This window comes from Callospermophilus lateralis, chromosome 4, assembly GCF_048772815.1.
Source record: "Callospermophilus lateralis isolate mCalLat2 chromosome 4, mCalLat2.hap1, whole genome shotgun sequence".
NCBI classification, from domain to species: Eukaryota; Metazoa; Chordata; class Mammalia; order Rodentia; family Sciuridae; genus Callospermophilus; species Callospermophilus lateralis.
In genome coordinates this window covers 108,195,772-108,213,476 of record NC_135308.1, presented here as the reverse complement: position 1 = coordinate 108,213,476, position 17,705 = coordinate 108,195,772, and the positions used below count along the sequence as shown (strand labels likewise).

Below are 17,705 nucleotides of genomic sequence, written 5' to 3'. Positions count from 1 at the left end.
TTATTTGTTCTATATGCAAACAATGCTTCTGTCTATGACTTTGTGTTTGGAGACTTCCAGCTTATTTCTTCTAGTTATTCATAAAATATAAAATAAGTTATTGTAAAATACAGTATCCCTGTTCTATAAAATATTTTCTGTGTACTTGGATACCAAGTATATTTACTGTGTACTTGGATACCACTTTTTTACCCCATTATATTCCTAATTCCCAGTTCTAGTAATCATTATTATACAATCGGATCAACTTAATTTTTTAACATTTACATATGAGAAAGAATACGTAATATTTTTCTATCTGCATGTGACCTATTTTATTTTGCATATTGTTCTTTACTTATATCCATCTTGTGGCATATGATATCATTACTTTTATGGTTGAATAATCTCTCTTGAATTCTAATTCACAAGATAGGCTATTAGTGCACAGAAATACTAATGAGTTTTGTATGTTGGTTTTTTATCATTCAATTTTGCTGAATTAATTTTAGCTCCAATAGCTTTTTGGTGGAGTTTTGTGGATTTTCTGTACATAAGAACATATCGCCTTACAAAGAATGACAATATGATTTCCTCTTTACCAACTTAGATGCCCTTTATTTCTTTCTTTTGCCTGATTGTTCTTGCTAAAATGAAAGTGGTGGAAATGACATTCTTGTTCCAGATGTTAGAGAGAAAGCTTCCAGATTTTCTCCATTCAGTTTGTTCGCAACTGTTGACTTATTATATGTATCTTTATTATGTTAGGTACATTAGTTTTACTTTTAATGTGTTCTGTTTTCATCATAAAGGGTTGTTGAGTTTGTTATCTAATGCCTCTTCTACATTTACTCATGTAATAATATGTTTTTATCCTTCATTTTGTTGATGCTGTATGTCTTGTTTATTGACTTGCATATTTTGAACCATCCTTGCATTCCTGGCATGATTCCCACTTAAGAATGGTGCATAATGGGGGCTGGGGTTAACAGGTAGAGCACTCTCCTAGCATGCATGAGGCACTGGGTTCCATCCTCAGCACCACATAATTATAAACTAAAGATATTGTGTCCACCTATAACTAAAAAATAATATTTTTTTAAAAGTTGGTGAATAATCTTTTTAATATGTCATTGGATTTAGTCATTTGCTAGTTTTTGTTGAGAATTGTTGCATCTATGTTTTTTAATGACATCAAGCTTTGCTTTTTTGTTGTTGTTGTATCATTGTCTGGTTTTGGTATCAGGGAAATTAATGCTAGCATCATAGAATAAATTTGCAAGAAATTCATTCTCTTAACTTTTATGGAGTCACTTAAACAATGGAATTAACATTTCTTACATAATTAATAGAACTTCATAGTGAAGCCATCTAGTCCTGTATTTTTCTGTAAAGGGAGATTTTATTTACTGTTTCAACCTCATTATTCACTGTTGGCCTGTTCAGTTTTTCTATTTCTTCATGATTAAATATTGACAAGGTGTATGTTTCCAGGTATTTGTTTTCCTTTCTTCTAGATTATCAATTTTTTGTTATACTTGTTCATAATAATCTTTAATGTTTCTCGGTATTTCTTCAGTTCTAATTTTAATAATTTCATTTTTCTCTCTGATTTTGTTTGAATATTCTCTTTTTGTTAGTCTTCCTAGGGAATTGTCGATTTTCTTTATATTTTTGAAGGACCAAAAAGGAAGTCTTTTGTGATGTTTTTTAAATTCTATATTTCACTCATTTTGAGTTAAATCATTATTTCTTTTCTTTTGCTAATTTTGAATTTTGTTTATTCTTATTTTTCTAATGCCCTGGTATGCACAGCAGTTTCTTTAAGTAAGGTCTTACCATTTTTGGAGAATGTATTGATTGCTATGAGCTTTATTTTTAGTAGTGCTTCTGTTGTAGACCATTGGTTTTTGGTATACTGTGTTTACAATTTCAATTGTTCAAACATTTTTTAAATTTCATTCTTGATTTCTTTCATTATCTATTGCTTATGAATGAGTTTGCTTAATTTCCCTGGATTTATGTAATTTCCAAAGTTTTTTTTATTGATTTCTAATTATATTTATCATGGTATTTTTTGAAAAGATACATTAATATAATCTCAGTTTTAAAAGACTTACTGAGGTTTGTTTTGTATACTATCATGTGATCTATCATGAAGATTACTCCATGTTTTTAGAAGAATATGTATTCTTCAGTTGTTGGATGGAGTTTGTAGAAGTCTATTTCATGCAATTTAACTCCGTCATTTCTTTGTTGATTTTCTGCCTGAATAATTCTTCCATTACTGAAAATGGAGTGTTCAAGTCCCATACTATTATTGTTTTGGACCCTGTCTCTCCTTTTAAATCTATTAATATTTCCTTGATATATCTGTGTACTCCAAAATTGAATGCATATATAACTATTCTTTCCTCTTGTGGAATTGACCCTTCTTCACTATTTAATTATTTCCTTTGCCTCTTTTTAAAAATATTTTTATTTCCTTTTTTCTTGTTGCTAGTGCTGGGGATTCAAGTCAGGGACTCATGCATTATAGGCAAGGACTTTAACACTGAGCTACACTCCTGGCCCTATAGTTTTTTATTTATGGTCTAGTGTTTTGTGATTTGACTGTGGTTACTCCTGCTTTCTACTCTATTTTCATGGAACGTCCTATTACATACCCTCACTTTCAGTTTAAGTGGGTCTTAGAAGTGAGTTGAGCAACTTGTAAGCAACTTATTGTTGGGCCTTTTTCTATTATTCATTTAGCTACTTTGCATATTTTAATTGGAGATTTTAAAATGTTTGCATTTAAATAAATTATCAATGGGCCAAGTCTTACTACAGCCATTTTGAAACTTCTTGTCTGGTTTTATAGTATTTCTTCTCTTTTCCCTTTCTTACAATCTTCTTTTGTGATTAAGTGATTTACTGCGTTTGTGATTGTGTTTTCATTTCTTGCTTATCATTTTTGATTTTCAGAATATTTTGTGTTTAATCTGAGGCTTACAAAGACATCTTTGATTATAAGAAGTTATCTTTAAATGTTTACAACATAACATGATTATAAAAGTAAGAAAAAGAAGAAAAAGAAACTATACTAATAAGAACATTCCATTCACACTCCACTCCTCCCAAATTTTCAATTTTTAATACCTCACATCTTCCATGTAAACATATCAATGTAGTTATTGGGTTTAGGCTTGTTTTTTTTTATCATATTCATACTAAAAATATAAATGATTTACATACCATCTTACAACATTAAGGCATTGTGAATTTGTCTATAAGGCTAATTTTACTCTTTGAGTTTTAAATCTTCCCCATCTTTTCTTCTTACTCTTCAACATCACTTTCTTTTATTTTAAATAACTCCCTCTAGCATATCTTGATTCAGTTCAGGTGGGGACAAATTCTCTCAGCTTTTAACTAAAAATACTTTTACCTCTTTTTCATTTCAAAGAATAGCTTTGACGGGTACAGTATTTTTTGCTGATAATTTTTTTCCCTTCACTGTTCTAAATATCTCATGTCCCTCTCTCTTACCCTGAAAGATTTTTTAAATGTCTGCTGTCAGGTGAATTGAGACACCCTAAAGTGTTATCAGTTTCTTTTCTTCTCCACCTTGAGAATCTTCTCTTTACCTTTCACTTTAATAACTAATTAAAGCATGTCTTGGAATAGACTTGGTCAAGTTAAATCTGTCTGATGATCACTTAGTTTTCTCATACCTGAATATGTCTATTCTTCTCTGGGTTTGGGGAATTTACTGTTATTACCTCTTTGAATAAGCTTTATATCCCTAGGTATTCTCAAGTCCCTACTGAACCCCAGTGACACAATTATTTGCTCTTTTAATGGTGTCCCCAAACCCAAAGGCTTTCTCTATTCCTTTTGTTTTGTCTTCTTTCTTCTCCAACTGTGCATTTTCTAAAAACTTTGAGCTCATTAATTCTCTTTTCTGTTTAATCAATATTGCTATAATGCCTTCTTTCATATTTTAAAATTTTGCTTAGTGTATTTTTTGTGGTACAAGAAATTCTGGTCATTTTTTTCATTTGCAATTGCTTCAATTTCTCTGCTAATTCTTTGTTAGTGTTTATCATCTCCCTATATTTTCTTGTAGCTTATTAAGTTCCTTAAAATTATTCTTTTAGATTCTTCATTCAAGAGTTCACACCCATATGGGTTACTATCCGGTCATCTTTGTGTACCTTGTTTGAACAGCTAGTAGTTCCATGAAAGTTCTTGATGCTTTTTGGTGTACGATGTCATTGAAGCGTCGGGTGTTTATTCCAATCTTCATAACCTATCTTTGTTTATGCCTTTATTTCTAGGAATTTGAAGTGACCTGCTTAGTTTCTCTGAGTCTGTAGTCATTTCTACTGTTTCAGCTCTAGATAGTGTCTTAAGTCCAGTTTTGTTGCATATTTGCTATTGATGTGTTCATTGTGTCAGCACTAGAGGGCGATCCAAGCACAGTTTGTTCTGAACCTGCAGTTGTGATGGGCATCATAAATTGGCTTGGTTTTAGAGGTTTCAATTTATGCTTACTCAGTTCCACAGCCTGCTGAGACCAGTGTTGCACTGGGATGGACCAATTACAATAATAATTATTAACACTGCTGAGAACTTACTTGATTACTTGCAGTATTTTAGGTGTTAATCTATATAAAATTATTTTAAAAATATATCAATTGAGTACAATTATTTTTCCTCCTTTATAACAAATGAACAAACCTGAATTCTAGAGAAGGTAATGGTGTTTTTTTTAATGTGAAGCTTATAAATGACAAAGCCAGAGTACAAACCCTGGCAACATAATTCTAGCACTCATAAAATTAAGCAGCACACTCAGCCTATGAAACATATAACTGACCCTCCTGGATCCAAGTAATAGTTCATGACACCTATCCAACAGAATGTCAATCAACACCATCTAGTTGGTAATTGAATTTGATGGTGGTGAATCTCTTGCCTATCTATAAGGAATCAAAAATAAGGAATTGTGTTTTTATGATGCAAAGGTATTGCCCTTGCTAAATATTTTACTGTATTGAGATGATCATATGATTTTATTCTTCATTCTGCTGCTGTGGATTACCTAATTAATGTATTTGTCCATGTTGAGTCATCTTTGCACTCCAGGAATAAATCAGTATTTTATGATTTAAAAAAAAAAACTCTCAACAAATTAGGTTCAGAAGGAATCAGTCTCAACACAACAAGACGGTGTATAACAAGTCCACCACTAACATCATATTCAGTAATGGAAAACATGATCCTTAAAGATCAAATTCAAGACAAGTTTTCCCATATTCACTGCTTTTATTCAATGTTAGACTGAAAATGATAGCTAAAGAAATAAAGCAATAATAAGAAACGAAAGACATTCAATTGGAAAAATGTCAAACTATCTTTTTTTATAGATGGCATGGTCTTCTATGAAGAATATAATGAAGAATATATACACATACACACACACACACACACACAAACACACAAAAACTGTTTTGAACCAATGAACTAGTAATGTTGCAAAATACCAAACTCATACAACAAAACTCAGTTGCATCTCTACAATAACAACAAATGATTTGAAAAGTTTGAAAGAAAACAATTTAATTCATAATAGCATAACAGAGAATAAAACATTTAAAATAAACTTAACTAAATAGAGAAAAGACTTTTCTGCTGAAAACTCTAAAACACTGATGAATGACTTAAGGGACACAAATAAATAAAAGAATCCCATGTTTATGGATTGGAAGATTTAATATTGTTAAATTGTTCTTTACACTAATTTATCTACACATTCAATGTAATATGTTTCATGATTTCAAGAATAGTTTCTTACTGAAAAAGAAAAAAAGGCCAAAATTTGAATGTGATAACCAAAGATTTTGAAGAGCCAAATCAATATGAGAAAAAAGAATGGTGTTGGAGGCATAACATTTGCTGATTTCTAAGTATGTTACAAATCTGCAACAATTAAACATCATGGCATTTGTATGAAGACAGAAATGTAAACTAATTGAACCGAAAAGAGAGCTCAGTAATAATCCCATGTGTGTACAGAACATTGATCTTTTAGAAGGTGCTATGTATTCACAATAGGAAATGACAATTAATAAATAGAATTGCAAAAACTATATATTCACATGCAAAAGAATGAAACTGGAGCCTTATCTTACATTATACACATACTGAAAAAAAACTAAAGACTAAACATAAGATCTGAGACAACACGCACACACACACACTCACACATGCACTCACACACACACTCACACATGCACTCACACAAACATCTGAGACAGTAAAACTCCAGGAAAAAATATATGTGGAAATCGTCATGACATTGGTCTTGACAATCACACCAAAATCTCAGGTGATAAAAACATTAGGATAGAAGTGGGAGCACATCAAATTGAGATGCTTCTACACTCACAAACAAACTAACAAACAAACTAAACAGAATGAAAAGGCATTCCATAGAATGGAAAAAATATTTATAATCATAAACATGGTAAGGGATTAATATCTAAAATATAAGAAACTCTGTAGATGTGACAGTAGAAGAACTAATGCAACTGAAAAAAAATAGTGGGAAAAGGACCTGAGTAGTTATTTTCCAAAAGAAGACATACAAGTGTACAAGGTTCTCAACATCACTAATTATCAGAGCAGTGCAAATTATAACTACAGGGAGGCATCACACTTGTTATGAGGGCTATTATATGAGCAAAAGTAAAACAACAAACCCCCAAACTAAAAGTAACAAGTTTTGGCCAGAGGAGGAGAAATTGAGACTCAGGTACATTGTTGATGGGGATGTCAAATGATACAGCCATTTCAGAGGACAGTATAATTTTTCCTCAAAACAATTACAATAGAACTATTGTGTGAGACAGAAATCCAATTTTAAATATGTATCTAAATGTATTGAAACCAGCATCTTCTAGAGATTTTCTAAATATTTATGCATATTGCATCATTATTTAAAATATCCAGGATATGAAAGCAATCTTTTAAATACCCTTCTATAGATTAGTGGCCAAAGTAAATGTGTTATATACATATATTAGAATAATATTAAGCCCTAATTAAGAATGAATTTTTGCCATATGCCACAATATACATGAATTTGTAAGACATTATACTAAGATAAAAATCCAGTCATAGAATGATATGTTTATGGAACTGAAAATAAGGTCACATTTTTCAGGAACTGAAAATAGTCAAACTCAGAAGCAGAAAGTAATGAAAGTTTTCAGGTCTGGGGAGTTGAGGAAATGGGCAGTTACTTTTCAATGAGTATAAAGTTTCAATTATGTAGGATGGATAAGTGGCAGGTGATGTGCTCTTACTAAGTTAAAAACTGAAAACTAAGAATAGAGAGGTAGGAAGAAATTTTTAGAGGTTATAAATATGTTTATTACCTTGAATTTCTTTAATATGGAGATGATTTTATGGATGTATATGAAATGTAAACACAAATCAGATTTTGTTCCTTATATATATGCACAGTTCCTTTACATAAAGCATATGTCAATAAAGCTGCTAAAATGAGCCATTGACTGACTGGGAAGATCTGATATCTGGCAACTGCACCCCTGCTTGTTTTGTAGTGGCACCCCTTCCTCCATAGAAAATCTTAATTAAGCTTTTTTAGAAATCTTCACCATAACTAATCTTAGAACTATGAGCAGAAGAATCTATACATACAAGTTTAATGCAGTTGAGCTTCCTATTTCCTATTGCTGAATGTTACAATAGTTAAATTTGGCCATGGTCTTGAAAGAGATCAACACCTGGAGTGCTGAACACTTCTTTGCTAGGTTTTTACAAAAATTTATGAGCTGTCTAGTGTGTGTGTGTGTGTGTGTGTGTGTGTGTGGTGTAGTAATTTGTAAAGGTTTGTAAGGGAACTGTGCCTGACAATGCAGAGTGTGATAAGAAAAACAAATTATTTTAACTAGGCCTCTGGCCTTGGGCTGGGGCTTCATGGAAGAGACTACATTTCAAAGATAAAGAGAAGAAGTTATTAATTGGTCTCCATGGTACCAGCGGGCAGGGGGAGGGAAGAAAGGGGAGAAGAAACTCTTCTCTTTTCAGGCACTGTTCTTGAAGGGTTAACTTGCCCAGAACATTGAAATAAAAAGCTGTTTTTGTGTGAACTTCTGCAGACTGTAAACTTCTGAGCCCTCCACTTACACACTGTTCTGAGAAAAAAAAAAAGTTCTGAAACTGCCTGAACTTGGAGTTCAGGGGGACTAAATGACTATGGTGAAAGCTATACCCTCTGAACCTGACTGCAGTCATATAAAACTGCTTCTTGCTATTTTCAGTGTCCTGGCCAGTCTGTCCCCTACTACAGTTTTTGAGATGGTCCAATATATTGTGAACTCTTACCCAGCTCTGCCAAAGGTCCCCTGCAACTCCACAGATGGGTGTGACCCACAAGGAATCTAATAGCCTACGTGCCCCTACCTGTATTCTGTTCTGTGTTGAACCTACAATACAAAGAAAAGACCACCAACTCCAATTTTAAACCAAAGTAAAGTAAGCGTATATTGTGTACTCAAGAGAGGTGATCAGGGACTGCCTCACCCAAAAGCTGGGCTAGAGCACAGCATCTGATCTAAGAGCAGGGAAGGTTTTTATAACACAAAAAATTACAAAGAGGAGTGTCTTGGGAACTTACAACTAATAGGATTTTGGCAAGAGTGGTACAAGGACAGATAGAAGGTAAATGATGTACATGGCTTAACATTTCAAGGTAGGGAATAAATTTAGATCTCAACATTAGAATTTATGAGGAGCCACTGAGGTTTCAGGGAGGTTTGTTATTTGATCAATGAGAGCCAGAATTTATGAGGGGCCACTGAAGTTTTAGGTAGGGTTTTTACCTGGCCAAGGAAAGTCATAATTTATGAGGGGCCACTGAAGTTTCAGAGAGGATTGTTATCTGGTCAGGGAAAGCCAGGCATGGGTGAGTTCAGAGCATGGGCAGGAATTTAAACAAGTTTAAACATCAATGTATGGTCAGACCAAATAGAAATCTTAGTATTTCACAGTAAAACAGAAATGAACTTTTCATGACTTTGTGACAAGATGGCTCCCAATCTTAATATGGAATTAGGCTGGTTTCATCACTTTTGTGAACAACTTAACATTGAATCCCTTTGATCTGTGCTGATATAAATAAACCAGGTACAGGCTCCTTTCTTTTTTATAAGCTGCACCCATCTTGTCAGCTTGGCCTGTTGCTGCCCTGGCTCTGAAACTATATCTCTGTGTCCTGTGATTATTGTATAGTACTGTTTTCTTAGCTTTTATTTCTCAGCCAGTTCATTCCTCGAGAGGGGAATGCTTTCCCTTGTCCACACAGGACATGAGTGAGAATTGGCACCCAGAACAGGAACACCTTCCTAAGGAAACTGAAAGAGAAAGGTGTCAGGTGAGTACATGGGCCCTCTCTTGCAGGAAGCTTGTGTACAACTAGTTGGTTGAGAGAAAGTTTCCTTACTGCGTGATATTAGGCATGGGGAACTCACTCTCTACAGAGAGAAAATTTTACTTTTCTTTTCTAAATACTATCACGAGTCAAATGGGAAAGCCTATGAAAAGAGTTCACTCTCTCAGTTCCTAGAGGTGATTAGGGAAATTTGTCCACAGTTTTGTGAGGAGAAATCCCTTGGTTTTTATACTTGGGAAAAACCTGGCAGGGAGCTGCATGCTGTCTGTATTTCAGCTAACAAGACTAAGGATACTATTGAGAAGAATATGCATGGTAATAGAGACTTGCTTATATTCAGACCAAGATATTGGATGATGGTTCTTAGGAGATTTAATCATGGGCCTCAGAAATGTGGTCAAAAGTCTTAAACCCAGATAACAGGGCTGCCCAGTTCTAGGACTTCTCTGTTTGCAGGAAACACATGAAAGACAAAGAGAAGAGTCAAGGGTGGAACTGCAGCAGGACCCATTTGTAGCTCATGAAAACCAAAGAGATGATCTAAGAACACAACCAAAGCATACTTCATTCATAGCAAGTGAGAGACAGGGAAACAGCCCGGAGGCAGATTCAGAACATGATTCTAATTTATAGTGCATAAAAGGTAGGGAAACATGCCAGATTGCACTTCATTAGAAAGAGAGAAACAAGAAGATGCAGGAAGGGTCACTCTGGAGTATTCTCTGTCGGAGGACAAAAACTTTCACTCTGAGGAAGAGATTAAATTAGCAGCAGACCTCTGTAATTTGCATTTAAATGGTCCTTTTTCTGGGACCACCCTGCCCCTCTAGAATGTCTAAGACTCAAGAGTCCCAATTATAGCTGCTACAAATATTTCTCCACTCCTGTGAGGCCTCAGAGACACCTGAACCCTGGGAGAAGATATATCAGAGTTTAAGTTATATCCAATTTTTGAGCACTTAGACCAACAAAACCAAAATGTAAGAGTTCATGCAGCTATTCCTTTTAAAACATTAGAAGAATTAAAATTTGCTTGTTCCACCTATGTCCCAAACTTGCCTTTTGTTCAAAACTTGATAGAATCTATGGGTAATGAGGTCCTGCCAACTTATGATTGGATTACACTTGCTAAGTCTTCTCTTTCAGGAGGTGAATATTGGTTGGAAATCAATTCTTGGAGTGTTTGCTTTAATACCATTTATATCCTGTAATGCGACAACTTTGGTGGCTATATTTTAAAACAGTCAACATGCACATTTTCTCAATAATACTTCTAAAGCTCTCCATAATCAGATAAATATTGATGAAAAGATTGAAACTAAATTGCATGCCTTGGAGGCTACTGTCATACTATTGGTAATGAGTTTCCACTCTTAAGTTTAAATAAAGGCTTAAATGCCATGCTGCTAATTAATATGTCTTTGTTATTATCATCAAATATAATGCTTCTCAATGGGATTTGGAAAAGGCTAAAAATCATATAATGGATATTTGGCATAGCAATAAAATAGCCTTGATCTTATGGAATTACATTACCACATCCAGAATATTCAGAAAAGCAAAATCAATCTTATGGACCCTACATTTCTAGCTGGTCAAATACTTCAGAAATTGAACAGCTTTACCGGGAAATATGTTGAAACACTCTGCATGGTATGTTATTGGAATGACATTTTTGCTACTAATTCTCTTTTGTATCCTAGTAATAGATTGTCATAACCTCAGAACAAGAATTGTATATTTCAGTATGTTATTGGAATGATATTTTTGCTACTAATTCTCTTTTGTATCCTAATAATAGATTGTCATAACCTCAGAACAAGAATCCAGGTGCTCTATATAATATCTCATCATTTGCTTTTCAAAAGTAAGAAAATGGGGGAAGTGTGGGAAGCCACCCATGAAATATGCATAGATCAAATCAGCTTTGAAGCCATTGACTGGGAACATCTGGCATCATGGAACTCCCAGCAACACCCCTGCTGGTTTTGAGATGGTCTGATATATTGTGAACTCACACCCAGCTTTGCCACAGGTCCTGTGCAGCACCAGAGATAGGCGTGACCCCTTAGGAACTGATTGGCCTACCGACCCCTATCTCAATCCTGTTTTTGAGAAGAAATTTCTATCAAATTCTTTTGATCTGTGATGATATAAATAAACCAAGTGTGGGCTCCTTTTTTTTTTTTTTTTTTTAGAAGATATACACATCTGGTCAGCTTGGCCTGTTGCTGCCCCAGCTCTGAAATTGTATTTCTGTGTCCTGTGTTTATTTAGTAGTACTATTTTCTTAGCTTTTATTTCTCAGCCAGCCCATCTCTCTGAAGGGAAACACTTTCACTCGAATACATGGGATATGTGCAAGAGAAAATAATTAAAAACATGAAGAGAGAGCCTACAGAATGGGAGAAAATGTCTACTGAATTCACCTCAGATAGAGCATTAATCTCCAGGTTATATAAAGAACTCAAAATACTTAACACCAGAAAAAAAAAAAAAAAAAAACAAGTAACCCAATCATTAAAGGGCGGTAATAAACCAAACATGTACATTTGTAATTTGCTTTGGACACTAACTCTTTAATTTTTGAGCATTTTCTTTTTGTTCCCTTCATCTTAATTCCAATTGATATTAGTATTTTTATTTTTTCCTAGTTTTATTATTATATATGCTTGATATCTTAAAAAATTATTTTGTATATTTTATGTATTGATTTAACTAGTTTTCCTATTTGTGAAAATGTAAAATTTGGTGTTCCAATTCACTTTCATGCATCTATTCTGAATTAGAAACCCATAATATGTGATTTTATGTATATATTGCTTTAAATTAAATGTATATTTTTAAGTAATATTGCTCTTCTATAGTAGGAAATAGCAAATAAGTCTTCTCAGTGATTGTGAAGTAATCTCCATTTCTTCAATTATGACTAATCAACTCCTGTTGATACTTCATTTCTAATTATTTTAATTTGCTTGGAATGCCTTACTTGTTTTAATATATTTTAGCATGTCTCTGATGTTTTGTGTTGTTGCTGTTTTGATTGTTGCATTTGTGTTATTCATTTTGTAACTTGTATTACAGTAAAACAGTGACTGGCACTACTGCCATTTAATTTAACTCAGAGATAATTTGTACAATTTTAAATATTATCTTTCCTTCCCTAGAGCAATGCTATTTTTTTCACTTCCCTAGCTAAGAAATGAGAAAAACTTAACACCTTGGAAATTGTATATTTAAGTTTCACAGTGATGAAAAATACAAAGCATGAATTTGATTTGAAATAATAAAGAGTTTAATAAACATGAGATCAAGATGAAATATTAAATGTCATTGAGAAGGCTAATCTGATTGAAATGTAGAAAGGCAATGATGAAGTAACTTAGAAGCAGTAATAAAAGAATTACAGAATGTTTTATTTTCCTTTGATTCATCAAAACTTCTACTTCTTTGAGAGAAACACAATCTTCTTTATGGAGTCATTGAAAGCATGTTTCACTTGCTTGTTTCTCAAGGTGTAAATGAAAGGGTTCAGCAAGGGCGCTATAGAAGTGTTGAGAACTGAAATTCCTTTATTTATGGCCACCTCTTCCTTTGCTGAAGGCTTGATGTAGATGAAGATGCAGCTGCCATAGGTGATGGAAACCACAATCATGTGGGATGAACAGGTGGAAAAGGCCTTTTTCCTTTGTTGAACAGAGGGGAATCTCAGAATGGTCCTGATGATGTATGTGTAGGACAGAACCACACAGACTAGGGTAATAATGAGGGCAAATACAGCCACAATGATAACCATCTGTTCTAGCATCCATGTGTCTGAGCAGGAGATCTTTAGGAGGGGACTTGCATCACAACCAAAATGATCAATGGCATTAGAATCACAGAATTCAAGCTGGAGACCTACACTTAGGGGTGGGACAATAATCATCAAGCCAGCTACCCAGCAGGAGAGAGCTAATAAGGTGCACACTCTGTTGTTCATGATGGTCATATAATGAAGGGGTTTACAGATGGCCACATAGCGATCATAGGACATGGCTGCCAGGAGAAAAAATTCTGTTGCTCCAAAGAGAAAAACAAAAAATATTTGACTTACACAAGCATTGTAGGTAATGGCATTGTCTCCAGTTGATAAACTGTATAGGAATCGAGGGATACAGACAGTAGTAAATGAAACTTCTAGGAAGGAAAAGTTTCTGAGGAAGAAGTACATAGGTGTCTTAAGATGGGGATCCACCAATGTGAGGGTGATAATAGTCAGGTTCCCTGTTACACTCAACATGTAGGTGAGCAACAGAAAGATAAAAAGCAGAACTTGCAGTTTTGGGTCATCTGTCAGTCCCAGCAGGATGAAAGTGGTTATTGCTGTGTGGTTCCTCATCATTGTACATTGATATTTACCTAATCCTTATATAAAAACCAAGATTTCATAAAGAGAAACATATTAAAATTCTACAACAAAAAGGTGTGCATATAGAAGTCAAGCAAACCAGCCTATATTTTTCTTCTCCTTTTACATCATACTTAATATTTTTATTATTTCAATAGCAATCCTGAATTTTCTGTGTGTCACTAGTGGAAATTTCCTTAAGGATTCATGTTTTTGTAGAACAATCCAAATTTTTCTTTGATCATTTGCTCCCTTTAGAATTTACAAATGTATTTTATTGGTCATATAAAAATCATTAGATGGACTGGATTTCCAGATGGGTAAGAAAAAGATGACACTTATGGGTAGCTTATAGTTCTTTGTCCAAGAGAACCCTGGATACCCAGCCTACCCATGTAACTAAGAGCATGGATTCTCTTGTTCTATCTTGGGATTGTTGTAAGGGTAAGATACATTTTTCTTGAAAAACAAACAAGTGATAAAAACAACAACAGGAGTCCTTATAGTAGAAATTGTAGTACCTATGGATGGTTGGATGTAGAAATATTTGACTTATAGTGTGAGAAAGTGTTCTGTCCAAGGTATTAAAAAAAGAGTGCTTTCTTATGCATGCATTCATGTTCAATTACTTCACTGTTGTTCCTCTTTCTCTCAAAGCTTCAGATGTTAATATATATATATATATATATATATATATATATATATATATATATATATATTAATATCATAGAATATAGCCATCTAGGCTGTGTGTTATTGCATGATGTTTTAAATTCATTTAAATTCATACAAGTTTCTCCTCAGTTCTTCTTCATCCCATTGAGATCTTAACTAGTTCTGTTGGGACTTTCACTTGCAATTCCCTATAGATTTCCTAACTCTCCAAAGACTTCATTTTTGTTGAAGCTAATGGCACATTTTAGTTTTTATCTTGCCTAAAATTGCCACAGCATCAAAAAAGCAAAGATCAGTCATTCTTTAAATGGGTCCCATGCTTTTATTCTCATTTTCCTTCTAGCTTTATATTGCTATTTTTAGTGTCTCTTTTTACTCTTCACTTTTCTCTATTCATATGTGAAATATTGGTGCTCCCCAATAATCTACTTTCAGACATCTCACTTCTTATATTCTGTTTGTTATTCTTCTTTTACTATGCTTTCCATGAGTGATTTATCAATTAATTTGCTTTTTTCGTTTATATGATGTACTCCAAAGGTGAGATCTATAGGATATGGCATATAGGTCATTCCTGGGTGTCTGCACTGTATTGTTTCCAGGACCCTCCATGGATACCAAGCCTGAAGATGCTCTAAACATTACAATTTGTGTGTCCACATCTCAATTACCATATGCACTAAAAGATTTGCCTTATTTTCTTCCAGTGTTAACTAATTTTGATATAAAAAGAATTTTATCTTTTTGCTTAACCTGCAAGGCTCTTTATGGAAAGTAGTTTCTTTGATTTTCTCACTTCAACACTTCTCATTTCCTTTCCTGTCTTCCTTAGGGCTTGAGTTCCACTTACACTGACTACTTGAAATTCTTCATATTTTCTACATGCTTTCTCCTCTGCACAGGCTATCATTTTGGTTAATGCCTATTAGTCCTTCATGGATCCCTGTAGGTATCAGTTCTTTCAAAATATCTTTATTCATGAACTCAAAACACAAGAAATTGTGCTCCTAAGGATCTGCTGTTTATTCAGTCATGGAATATATCACATTGTATTATGCTTTGCACTGTAATTATATTCCTCCTGTATTTTTTAAAATATATTTACTTGTAGATGGACACAATACCTTTTTTTGTTCACTTTTATTTTTTTTTTAATGTGGTGCTGGGGATCAAACCTAGTACCCACACATGACAGCCTGTACTCTACTACTGAGCCTCTTCCCTAGCCAACTCCTGTATATTTCTGTAAATTTCTCTAAAGTAGAAACAATATTTTATATGCTATTAAATTTTCTTATATTTGGCTTATATAGTAAACTTAGAGATGAAACAAAGCAGCATTGTCTATATGCTGTCTGTATACTCCCTAATACTTATTCTGGTCATTTGATTCAAAGTCCACATTTACATATACACTTCAAACTACTCTTTTATTTTGAATACTTCTTAAAACAAAGGCCTGAATAGACCCAGCTCTACACTCTACAGAGTTTTTCCCAGCCTTGATCTACTTCTTCCTTTACCCTTAATAACTAATTCCCTGTCTGCAGCTGCTGTTTGCTTTCTTATTTCCAATAACTTCTTTCCTAATCTCTTCCTTGTTAGGCACTTAGTTAAGGTTTGCCCTATTTTTACGTAATTGCTTCCCATATATCATTTTTTGGAACTATAATTGTTCCACATTGTTCCACATTAGTCTGCAACCACCTACTGCATTTCTAAAGATTTAATCTCCTAAGAGAGACTTTGTATTGTCTTTCTAAAATCAACCATGATCCACATGGATAATATAAAGAGGTAGCTTCAAGAAGCTCAGGAATATCCAAATATTCTCAAGGTTATCAGATGTTTAGGATTGAGAGAAAATATAAGAACAGGAAATTTGTTCTTTCTCTGTTATAGTCTTTGTAGCTACAAAAAGAGTGCATGATACATAACACATGTTTTATATTTTTTGAAGAAATGGTTTAATGTACCTTCATGTATTTTAACTTGTATTTTAATTTTTCAAAAAATAGAGAATGTTTCAGATGATACTTATATCTAAAAGGTTTACTTTGTGATGTCTAGAAGTTAGAATTATTGTTAAATCTTGTGATTGTAATCCAGGTATTTTTTTTTAATTTACTTTTTTATCTATATCCCAAAATGTGTTTTCTCATACTGATACTCCAAGTACATTTGCTGATATAACCAGAATGTTACTAGTGTGAACGTCTTTTCATATTAATAGTATTAATTCTACTTATGCTTATATCCATATTAAAATGTTCATTTAGCTATTCAGTTCTTTGTATTTTACATAATCATCTTCAGCAGTAGTGTTTCTAGAAAAAAGGTGAGGATTGCCACAGAGATAAATAAATAAACCTACCTTTTGTAAAGGGAAAAATAATGCCATCAAATTTCTGTGGCCAGGAATAGTCACAAACTGAGGATCTGTTATTTGACTTTTCCTTGCCTGCCCAGGTTTCCTCCTCTTTTTTCCATTCTTCTCATCCATAAATTCACCTAAATGGTATGGAATTTTAAATCTCTTAGGATCCAGCACTTTCGAGGTAAGGAACACAATTGTGTAATAGCAGTGGATCTCCCTTCTGCAATGAGTGGGAACCAGGTACAGGATGAAGTAAAGGCTGAGTGGGTAGGAAAAGTTCAAGTTTTTAAAAACTTCTCTTTTCTGGTGATTTTGCTATCCTCCAGGAGGTGTGACCACAGCTTACAATCTTTGTTACACTGGAAATATCGGGTGTTTGGAGTCTTACAACAAAAACTTATTTCTGAATACTCAGCTTTCTAACAACTAATATTAAGTTGTAAACTACAATGAGATGTCACCTTACATCCACCTATTAACAACAATAAAACTATGTTTTCATGAGGATGTGGAGAAATTGGGATCTGCATACTTTTGGTGGAAATGTAACCTTGTATAGTTACTATAGAAAATGTTAAGAAGTTTCCTCAGAAAACAGTCAATAGAATGACTGTCTGAACTAGCATTTCCACTTTTTGTCATATTCCCAGAATAATAGAAATAAATATCCCAAAGAAAAGTCTGCAATCCTGTGTTCTTTGCAGCTAAAAATAGCAAAGATACAGAAACAATTAAGATGTCCATCCACAGATAAATGGACTAAAAGAAAATGTGATGCATAAGTGTGCACGCACACACACACACACACATACACACAC

General features: G+C 33.7%; 1 protein-coding gene across 1 annotated transcript; it reads right to left on the bottom strand.

Annotated features, from left to right (window-relative positions):
- Window positions 1-12,887: 12,887 nt before the first annotated feature.
- On the bottom strand, window positions 12,888-13,826 carry LOC143396951 (olfactory receptor 6C2-like). Its single transcript, XM_076852958.1, has one exon. It carries the CDS (start codon window positions 13,824-13,826, stop codon window positions 12,888-12,890), a length of 939 nt encoding a protein of 312 aa, XP_076709073.1.
- Between the last annotated feature and the right edge of the window lie 3,879 nt (window positions 13,827-17,705).